The 12164-nt window shown below is 35.1% G+C and overlaps 1 protein-coding gene across 1 annotated transcript; it reads left to right on the forward strand.

Annotated features, from left to right (window-relative positions):
- The first annotated feature begins 9905 nt into the window (after positions 1-9905).
- LOC141497489 (olfactory receptor 1f45-like) lies at positions 9906-10847 on the forward strand. Its single transcript, XM_074200142.1, has one exon. The coding sequence runs from the start codon at positions 9906-9908 to the stop codon at positions 10845-10847; it is 942 nt and encodes a 313-aa protein (XP_074056243.1).
- The last annotated feature ends 1317 nt before the right edge of the window (positions 10848-12164 follow it).

Genomic DNA, 12164 nt, shown 5'->3' on the forward strand with positions numbered 1-12164 from the left:
ATGAGGGGAAATTGTTGTTGTTGTTTTATTAGTGTTCAAAACTCTCTATAGTCATATGAATAGACATATTCTAAATGTTACTGACTAATAAAATGCAAATCAAAACAACTTCTAGGTACCATCTGAAAGCAATCAGTTTGGCTAAAAAGGAAAAACATACCTGCTGGAGGGAATGAAGGAAAAAATAGATATCTAATGCATTATTGGTGGAATTATGATGTGGTTCAATCACTCTGGAGAATATGAAATTCAAGCCAAAATGTTATAAAATTAGGCATACCCTTTGACTCAGCAATATCACATTAGATCTAAATTACAAAGAGATCAAAAAAAAAAGGAATATTGAGGAGGAGAAGGAGGGAGAGGATATATACAATATTGAAATATTATATAAAAATTTTGAAAGTAATTCCTTTGTGGTAAGAAAGAATTTGAATTGGAGGGGATATCCATCATTTGGGGAATGGCTAAACAAGTTATTGCATATGGTTTGGGTAGAATGCTATTATACTATAAGAAATGACAAGGATATAGGTGGTGTAGTGGATAAAGCACCGGCCCAGGAGTCAGGAGTACTTGGGTTCAAATCCAGCCTCAGACACTTAATAATTACCTAGCTGTGTGGCCTTGGGCAAGCCACTTAACCCCATTTGCCTTGCAAAAGCAAAAAAAGCCTAAAAAAAAAAAAAAAGAAATGACAAGGATGATGGCTTCAGAAAAGCTTGGGAAGACATAAAATCTGAGGCAAATTGAAATGAGTAGAACCAGGAGAACACAGTATACAATATCAGGAGTATTGATATTGTAACAGTGATTAGCTATTAAAGACTTAGCTACTTTGATCAATACAATAATCTGCAATAATTCCAAAGGGTGTGTAGCCAAAAATATCTTCCTCCATTAAAAGAAATGATCACTTCTGAGTACAAATTGAAACATATTTTTTATTTTCTTTTTTTCTTGTTTTAATTTTGAAACATGGCTAATGTGTTTTTCATGCTCTCACATGTAAAACTGACAACATATTGCTTGTCTTTTCAATAATAGGGACAGACCAGAATAAGAGATAGAATGTAGAACTCACAATTTTCAGGTCGAGGGAAGAATGATAAAAATAACTAAATAATAAGAAGGAAAGGTGCAAAGGAATATTACAGAACAAAAGAAGGAATTCAGGAACAGATTCTTGAAGACTATCTTGCCTCTTGAGCTGTTACCAAGGCTTCCAAGGATTCTGAAGACGGAAAATTGATATCCTGGAAAAGAGAATTATTGACAACTTCTTATTAAATAGAAATATCATTGGCTGAAGGAAGTTAAAAAAGGCTCAAAATACATTCAGAAGTCATAGACTTAGAACTGGAAGGAATTTTTACATTTATTTAGCCTCACCTTTTCATTTTTCTCTGAATTGCCAAAAGTATAAACTACAATGAAATCAATACTGGCTCTTTTTATAGGGGTAAGGAATTACAAATTGAGGGAATGTCCATCTCTTGGGGAATAACAGAATTTAATTGTGGTATATGAATGTGTTGAATTGCCATTGTTCTATAAGAAACCATAAGCAAGTATTTCAGAAAGACTTGGAAAGATTTACATGAACTGATGCTGAGTGAAGTTGGTATAAACAACAGATGATTGTACACCTTCAGAGAAACATTATGTGAGGATCAAATGGATAGATTTAACTCTTCTCAGCAATGCAGTGATCAAAGATAGTTCCAAAAGACTCATAATGGAAAATATCATCCACATCCAGAGAGGGAACAATTTCACTTTTTGAAATTTGTTTTATGATTTTTTCCATTCTCACAATTTTTCCCTTTCTGCTTCTTCTTTCATAACATGACTAATATGGAAATATGTTAACATAATTGGATATTCATGTACGATCATGTTAAAAATATTTCCATATTAGATTATTCACAGTCATGGAAAGGAGACAAGGAAAGGAGAGAGAGAAAAGGAAGGAGAAAAATGTGAAACTCAAAATCTTAAAATATAATCATTGAAAACTATCTTACATGTAATTTGAATAATATTTTTTAATTTAAAAAAAGAAAATTATTGCTGTACAGATACTAAAAGAGAATCAGCAATATGAAAAACAAACTACCAAATATCCCCTTACACCAAGAAAATAATTGCACAAGGCTCAGGGAAGTGATAGTCAATGGTAACATCATTATTTTCTCTGCTTTCTGATATGAATTATAAAAACATTAGATTTGGGGTCAAAGGATATTATTTCAAGTTGTGCCTCTACTTCTTAATATGACCTTTGACAATTTCCTAATCTGAAAAAAATGAAGAGATGGGAATAAATAATTGTAAAAATTCCTTCTAGCTCTAAATCTATAATCCTTTGAATGAATTTTGAGTCTTGGGAATCCATGAACTTGTGCAGAATAGTAGGTGGGATGGGTAAGCATCAGACATTTACGTCTCATAGCAATGAACCAGAGAATTAAGAAAGCTCCCAAACTATAACCATGCCACTCATCTCAGAGAGTTTCTGATATAATGATGATATTCAACTTGAGTATTCTATGTTGTATGATTCTAAGAACTCTCCCAGCACTGAAATCCTATAAGGTTCCATCCAGTTCCATGCTACAAGGTTTCTTTTTTGAAGGAAAACACAGTAGCTAAGACTTTCTCATCATTCCTGTATTGTTTAAAAAAAATTGAACTTAGGCCAAATTCTTCCCAAAACAAGTTCAGCCTTAAGGAGCTAGAGTGGAAAATGGACAATTACTTGATGCTTTTCTCTAATAATGTGTTAAGGGAATTATGGCCCTGGGTCTATAGAATCCCTGTAAAAGGACCAACATTTATCACACACATCACTCCTAGGAGACAGAGTTGACTCCTGTTCTCAAGTATGTCATCTCAGACAAAACCTCAAAATTTCCATCTCCTGGAAGAACTGACAACTTCTGCTAAATTCCTGTCTGAAAATCTCAACTGTGGGAAGGGAATCAAGGAAAGCAATGGAGCTGAGTCCATCAGGAAGAGAACAGAAGAGCCAAAACAAACAAATGCCCAAGTAAGTGAAACTTTAGAGGACAATTTCCTTTCATTTAAAGGGAAAAATCTTACAGAATATTGTGGTGGAGAAAAATCTCTTTTAAAATACTGGAAATTAAGTGCTGAAAAGGACTTTAGAATGTTGTATGTCAGAATTTTAAAGACTCTTGGAACATGGAATATAGAACGTATAGGCTGAAAAGAACTAAAAGGAATCCAAATATAAGTCACATAAAATGTTTGACAAGGTGGAAAGGACCTTGGAATATAGAACACAGATCTCAGGATAGAGAAGCTAAAATGCCAGAGCTAAGAAAGACCTTAAAACAACAAACACAGAATGTCAGAGCTGGGTAGGACCACTGACAATAAAACCAAGACTGTTAGAGCTAAGAAAATACCCAATCCAGAGTGTCAGTGTGGGAAGAAAAGAAAAAGGGAAGGAAGGAAGGAGGGAGGAGGGAGGGAGGGAGGGAAGGAGGAAGGAAGGAAGGAAGGAAGGAAGGAAGGAAGGAAGGAAGGAAGGAAGGAAGGAAGGAAGGAAGGAAGGAAGGAAGGAAATAAGCATTTATTAACTCCCTACAATGTACCAGGGTCTGTGATAAGTGTTTTACAAATATTTATCTCATTTAATCCTCACAACAATGATAGGGAGCAAGTGTTCTTATTATCCCCATTTTATAGTTGTGGAAACTGAGGCAACATAAGGTAAGTGATATCTAGAGATCACACAATTGGTAGAACTTCTTGACTACAGATGCATAATTTTCTCTACTGTGCCACCTAGCTTCCTCTTATAACATAGAACCCGGAATGTCAGAGCTAACAAGGACTCCAGAATACAAAATGTTAGAGCTGGGAAAGAACATAGCATATAAAAATATAAACTAGGAACTTGAAAAATTATCCAAGCTCAGGGAATCCTGAAAGTTCAAGTACCTTTTAAAGCTTAATCAATATTAAAACTTTTAAATGTACACATACACACACATACACATTTACCACGAAATCCATATATAGGGACATTCTATAAAGAGCATGGAATATTAGATCAATATAGAATGTTAAATTTTTTAAAGAAGCTGAGAATACAGAATACAAATGTCAGGAAGAACTTTATAATATAGAATATTAAGGCAACAAGGGTTCTCAGAATATAGAACATTTAATCATATTTTAAAAAATTAAAAAAACAGAGAAGACCTAAAATATTACTGTTGGAACATCAGAACCAAAAGGAAGATATCACATAAAATATCAAAGTTAAAAGGGCCTTTAGAGACCAAATTTTCAATTTTTTCATATAAGATTTGGGGAAGCTTAAGTTCATAAAGAGAGTCAATCAAGGTGGCACAGTGTATTAATAAAAAGATCTAGAACTGTAACCCAGACTTTCATTCCAAGGCACTTTCTAATATAAATACTGTCTTCCTTCCTCAAATTTTAAGCTTTAGAGGAGAATTCAGTTGGCTAAAAAAGAATAGGAAGATGGTAATTTTCTGAATCTCCATTTACTTTCTCCAAGTCTTCCCATTTGCCAAATAATTACTTCTCAATTATCTATTTCCTTTGTTGATTTTTTCATACAAACATAATTGTTTGCTTGCTATCTTCCCCATTAAATTGCAAATTCCTTAATTTATAGAGACTGTCTTTGGCCTCTTTTTGTATCCTCAGAACTTAGGTTCAGTTCTGTTTGGCACATAGTATATGCTAAATAAATGTTATTGATTGACTGATTATATACAATATAGTACAAAATAACTTCGAGAAAAAAAATTGTCAACAAAGAGGATCAGGAAAGACATGGAAATAAAGAAAACATCTGATCAGTGCTTTGAAAAAAAGAGAGGAATTTAAAGAATTGGGGTATATTCCAGGCATGGTATGTTCCATGTGTGAAGGCAAGATGAAGCTGTAGTGATTGTTTTGGTATCTATAGAACCTTATCTTTGGGTTTATTGATAATTCAACAAATAAACTGTATTCTAACTAGACAATTATCGCAACCAGAACTGTTGCCTACAATGATCTAGACATAATATTAATTGACAAACATAGTAAAACTATTTTTTTATTATCCACTGACATTCAAAATATTCAACAACTCAAAGTTACATGGAATGATAAGCTTTCAAAATAGAGCAAATAAAAGGAAAAAAGTGGAGGGGAGAAGAATAAGGTACTTATCATCCCTTCTGGTACTGGTGTTTTCACAAAAATTCTTTCAGTGAAGCTACAGACAATGAATTCATACTTTTCTTTTATTACAAAATGTATTTGATGCACTTATACGATAGTCCTCAGAATCTTCAACATAAAAGAACATAAGCTAGAAGTGACTTTTTCTGGACTCCTGTCTAAGTTTAATCAGAAAAGATAAGAATGAAACAATAATGAAGAAGATAAAAATTGTCTCCAGTGTTCCATGGATTGAACTGACTGAGGAAATGATGATATAGACCTTTGTTTCCACCTTGATTCTCCATGAGCTCCCTCTGCTCCCCTCCTCATCACCACACATCATGCAGATGCTTTCTACCAATTTCTCCTTCTTCCCTTCACAATATCTCACATACTGAGGTAGCCCTTCTTACCAGGGAAAACCATTCTAGATGTAAAAGCAATCTTATTCTAGCCCATTTTCTCCAAGTAGTTTGTCCCTTATATTCCCACTCTCTTACTTACGATCTATCTCTCCCGGTCTACTGGATGTTTTTCTGATGCCTACAGTCAGAAGCATATCTTTCTATTTCTCAGAAAATCTGATTTGATCCGTCCATTCCTGCTACCTATCATCCCATATCACTTCTCTTTATTGTGGCATGAAGAGGGTATCTGTAGTCTATGAAACCATTCCATTGCTCTCACTCTTCTTAACTCTCGATAATCTATCTTCTGACTAGATCATTCAACAGAAACTATTCTTGTCAAACTAACAGTCTCTTAAATATCAAAGCTAATGTCTTTTTTCCTCAATTCTCATATTCCTTAACCTCTCTCTACAGCCATTAACATTTTCCTTCTCCCTCTTACTTTTGTTAATCTCTTCTAAATTTTTGAGATATTACTCTTACATGTCTTCCTACTCATCTTCCTTTCAATTTTGTTTGCTGGGTCTTCATAAAGGTCATCCCTGAAAACTGTTGGTATCCCACCAAGCTCTGTACTGGGCCCTTTTCTCTTCTACCTTTACAATATTTCACTGGGAGATACCATCAACTCCTACAGATTCCATTTCTCAAATCTATTTATCTTACCCTGCCTTTTCCACTGACCTCCAGACTCATATCTTCAACTGAAAATTAAACATCTAAAACTGGATGTCCTGTAAACTCAACATGTTAAAAAGTCTCTTCTTTTTCCTCCCAAATCTTCCTCATCTCTAATATTCCATTCTACAGTACCATCCTCTTAGAAGACCTCCAAGATCATACAACTTAGGTACTTAGGTACCATTTTAACTTTCTCTCTCTCTCTCTCTCTCTCTCTCTCTCTCTCTCTCTCTCTCTCTCTCTCTCTCTCTCTCTCCCTTCCTTTTGTCAATTTTACCTTCATAAAATCTCTCCTTCACAGCCCCTTTCTTTCCTATGACACTGCTACCACCCTAATGCAGGTCCTAATTACCTTATATCTGAACTACTGAAATAGCCTGCGGGTTAGTCTACTAGTCTACCTTTCAGTCTCTTCCCCATTCCAGTCCATCCTTCATTTAACTGTTAAATTCAGCTTACTAAAACAAAGATCTGATTATGCTATGTTCCCCCCATTCTACCAATAAACTCTAGTAGCACCTATAATTTCCAGAGCCAAATATAATACCATTTTTGCATTCAAAACCCTTCACAAACTTCTTTCTATTTTTCTAGTCTGCTTATATCTTACTCTCCTCTCAACCCTCCCACCTATTCTCTATGTTACAATATCACTAACCTCTTTACTGCACCTTCCACAAGACATATCATCTTCAGATGTCAAATATCTTCAATGGCTATATCTCCCAAGCCTAGATTTCTCTGCCTCCTCGTCTCTGATTTCTGGTTCCCTTTAAGTCCTGGATAAAATCAAACTTTCTGCAAGAAACCTTTCCAGATCTCTATCAATGCCATATGTTGATCATCTCCAGTTCTTTCTATATATTATTTGTTTGTAACTAATTGTTTGCATATTGTCTTTCCCACTAAAGCATGAATATTTTGAGGGAAGGAAATATCTTTCCCTTTCTTTGTAACTCTAGTGCATAGCACAATGCTTGGGACATGATTTAATCAGTGCTTTAAAAAATGTATTGATTTTTAACTAACTTCAATAATCACCAAAAGATATATAGACATGCATGCATGTGTGCATATGATATATGTGTGTTTATATGTATGTACACATACTCACCTATATGTCTTTTGGTGATTGTTTAAGTCAGTAATCAACAAATTAGATATATTTACAAATATATACAAACATGTGTGTATTGTGCATGTGTGTCTATGTGTGTAAGTTGCATGTATATGTGCATATAGTTTAGGTGTATATGCATGTCTATATATGTGCGTATAATAATATAATCACTTTATATGAACATGTTTTATAAATTTATACACATATTTTGTGTACATATATATGCATATATGTAATAGCTTTGTCTTGAAACTGAAATTTCACTTAAGGACACAATCTTTTTAACCCACTGTTCACAACTAATGGCTCCTTTTCCTTTACCAATTCAGTTATTTGATGATTATAAAGAACTCCTGGAGAGCAACTAGATGTCACAGTGCGTAGATAGAGTGCCAAAGCTAGAATCAGGAAGACTCTTCTTCCTAAGTTCAAATTAATCTCAGACATTCAATAGTTGTAGAACACAGAGAAAGTCACTTAACACCATTTGCCTCAGTTTCCTCATTTGTAAAATGGGTTGAAAAAGAAAATAAGCCACTCTAGTATCTCAATCAAGAAAACAGCAAAAGACATCATGAAGAGTCAAACAGGACTGAAAAATGACTTAACAAATATCAAAATGAGAGCAGGTCAGTAACTTCTCTGAAACTTGGAATTTTAGAGAATTGCCTAGAGGACTGGGAAATTAAATGCTTTTCCTAGTATTACACACCCAATAAATATCAAAAACAGGGGTTGTGTACTAGTCTTGCTGGCTCTGAGGTCAACTCTTTAGTCTCTATATCTCTCAAAAGAGAAGAACAGGAGCAACAAAAAAAAGCAAAAGAATAAGAATAAGCACAAGAGTAAGAATAGGAAAGGGAAGAACAAGAACAAAGGAGAAGAAAAGAACAAAAATAACATTTCTTTAGTTCTTTAATTTTTACTAAATGCCTTACATATATTAACTAATTTGATCTTCACAACAGCACCATAAGGTAGGTGCTATTAATTTGCCTATTTTACAGTTAAGAAAATTAAAGAACAGAGACAATAAGGAACTTATCCTCTGGCATACAACTAAAGGGTGCCTAAGACAGGATTCAAACTCAATCCTTCTTGATTTCAAATACTAGAATCAATTCATTTTCTCTACTACTACTATATCACCTGCATCATTAAACTCACAGCTTCCTTGCCAAAGACTTCTTCATCCATAGCAATGCTTAATGAGTTCCTTCTAGTCTTTTATAAATTACCAGGAGAGGCAAGAACATTATCACATGAGAGCACAACCAGAGGAAGAATGCAAGAATGGTGAGAAACCTAGAAATCAGTTTATACAAGAAGTTTACAATTGGACCTGAGGACAATCAACATTTTAAAAAGGAGATGTGATTGGTCATAGCATTTGAATGATATTCAACAAAAATTTACATGAAAGACCTAATTCAGTTAAGGTAATCATCCTGGACTGAGTTCCCTCTAGCTGTCCAATAGCTAAAAATTAGAGAGCACCTAGAGCTCCTCATGACTTTTTTTTTTGTATTTAGGTACCAAAAAGCAATGTCTACAGTCAGAATATTTAATCTTCTGAACCAACCAATCTCAAGGTTACTGTGCGATAAGGCAAAACTAGGATAATTTATTTGGAGGAAAGTCCTAGAATATTGCTCCCACCAAATGGAAAGAAAAAATTGGGATTGCATAGATTGGAGAAGAAAAGACCAATGAAGAACATAATAACTGGCATCGATTCTTTGAAGGATTGTCACAAGGAAAAGAGTTCTGACACAATCTGTTTTTCCCTGGAAGACAGAACTAAAAGTAATTATTTTAGTAAAAGAATTTCACTTTTAGTAAAAGTGTAAACTTCAAAGCAAAGGATTCTGTTGGGAAGAGTGTTATTTCAGTTAACAGTTGACTGATTGGCTGAGGACAAAGAGAGGTGATGAAATCTCCACTTGGTGCTTGATTTGATAGAAGTCATTCAGTTTGAACTTCTTGTTTTACAAATCAACACTTTGAGGACCAGATGGGTTAAATGACTCGACTAGGTTCAAAAAAGGAGGCAGTGTTGGAATCAGATTCAAAACTAGGTCCTCTGTTACCAAATCCAACACTATTCCTGCCTATGAATTTTTATAACTCAACTGAGGTAAATGCAGACCCACTGTCAGGAAACAATCAATCCAATAAAAAGCATTTATTAAACTATTCTTTTATGTGCCAGCCATTGTACTTGGGTCTGAGGATACAAAGACAAAAACTAAACCATATCCATCCTCCAGGAGATTATACTTTACTGGGGCAAAAGAATTAAGTATCAGTTCACCTCTATTCAATTGAGTCGGTGTAATTAAATACAACATACTAACTTGATACATAGTTTAAAACAATGTATTAAAATTGATATCTCATCCATGAGACCATAAATGTGCTAAATCTTTAAATTCTTATTTCATCTCTATTCCATGTGTACTTCCCCCAACAGAACCATGGAAAGAGGAAATCAGTCTGGAGTCTCTGAGTTCATCCTCCTGGGACTTTCAGACCAGCCTGAGCAGCAGAGGCTCCTGTTCTTCTTGTTTCTTCTTATGTACCTGATCACAGGTCTAGGGAATCTGCTCATCATTCTGGCCATTAGGACCAGTTCATGCCTCCACACTCCCATGTACTTCTTCCTTAGCAATTTGTCACTGGGTGACATCTGTTTCACCTCTACAACTATCCCCAAGATGCTGGCAAATCATGTATCTGGAAACAAAACAATTCCTTATGCTGGGTGTCTAACACAAGTATTCTTCTTCATTTTCTTTGGGGTGATAGATTGTATCATTCTCACTGCCATGGCTTATGACCGTTATGTGGCTATCTGTACCCCACTACATTATTCCATGATCATCACTCCAAAGGTCTGTGGCCTTCTCATAGTTGCATCCTGGTTTTGGGCCTCTGTCAATGCTCTGATAAATACCATTCTACTGACCCATCTTTCATTCTGTGGTCACAGTGAAATTCCTCATTTTTTCTGTGACCTCAGTCCCTTGTTGAAGTTGGCATGCTCAGACACCTTCATTAATAACCTGATGGTCAACACAATTGGGGCACTAACAATTATCATTTCCTTCATTGGCATCCTTATCTCCTATGCTCAAATTTTTGTGACTGTGCTAAGGATCCCATCTACTGCAGGAAAGTGGAAAGCTTTCTCCACCTGTGGCTCCCATCTTACTGTAGTTTCTCTGTTCTATGGGACAATCATTGGAGTCTATTTTAGCCCCACATCCACCCACACAGTCCAACAGGACACAGCCGCAGCTGTGATGTACACTGTGGTCACTCCAATGCTCAATCCTTTCATCTACAGCCTAAGGAACAAAGACATAAAAGGAGCCCTGAGGATGATCCTCACCAGGAAACCAAGCCTTTATTTGTGACTATGAGACATTCTCCTGGTTTGGGTGATCCAGGCAACCTGGATTCTTTGACAAATTTGCAATTGTACTTCTCAAGTGTAAGATAAGTGAAGCCAGTTCCTCCATTCTCTACTTGCACCAACAGCAATGTGATGTGATGAAAAGAGCATAGAATTCTTTATCAGAAAGTTTGCTTATGGTTCTGATTCTACCAATTCCTGGTTAAGCAAATCACATAACCTTCCTTGGGCTCAATTTCTGCATCCAGGATATACTTAGGGACACAACGTAAAGTTGAGCAACATAAAGACCTGTAGTTCATAGAATTACAGAGATGACAATAAAGCCAAAGGACTTACCTAAGGTCTCCTAAACAGGCTATGTTTGCAATGGAACTTGAACCCAGATGTTCTTTGTTTTGAGGAGAGCTCTCTAGCCACTACACAACACTGCATTTCTAAGACATTAAAACAATACAATAGGTTGAGTATCAATTTAACACTCTCAGATCCATATGAATCTCACCAAAAATTAACAAAAAATAAAGGACATGAACAGAATTTTAGAATAGTTAGATATGACAAATCTCAGAAAAACAAAGAATAAGAATGTCAAACTATGCTTATTCATCAATTGTACAAAGCACTTTCAACAAAATTAACCATTTATTAGGGTTTAGAAAGCAGTTGGGTAGTTCAGTAAATAGAGGGTTGTGCCTGGGGTCAAGAATAGTCATCTTCCTAAATTCAAATCTGGCCTCAGATGCTTGCTAACTGAGTAGGTTACATAATTCTATTTTTCTCAATTTTCTCATCTGTAAAATGAACTAGAAAAGAAATGACAAACCACTTTGCTGTCACTGCCAAGAAAACTCCAAACTGGGTCACAATGAGCCATGATTGAAACAATTCAACAGCAATAAAAATGTCACAATCATGCTTAAAAACATGAAGATTAAAAGTACATTTTTACCAACCACAAGATAATGAAATTATATTTAATAAATGGGTCTTTGAATCAAAGATTGATTGTTTAGAAGCTAAATAAATCCTTAAGAATACTTGGGTTGGGGTGGCTAGGTGGGATAGTGAATAGAGCACCTGCCCTGGAGTCAGAAGTACCTGAGTTCAAATACAGCCTCAGACACTTAATAATTACTTAGCTATGTGGCCTTGGGCAAGCCACTTAACCCCATTGTCTTACAAAAAAAAAAAAACTTAGACTAAAAAAAAGAATACTTGGAGCAATGAAAAAATCATGAGAAACAATCAATTAATTCATTATATATGTTAGCAATGAGACAACATACCATGCAGTACCTAGGGAAAATTTTCTATT

Source organism: Macrotis lagotis, chromosome X, assembly GCF_037893015.1.
Source record: "Macrotis lagotis isolate mMagLag1 chromosome X, bilby.v1.9.chrom.fasta, whole genome shotgun sequence".
NCBI classification, from domain to species: domain Eukaryota; kingdom Metazoa; phylum Chordata; class Mammalia; order Peramelemorphia; family Peramelidae; genus Macrotis; species Macrotis lagotis.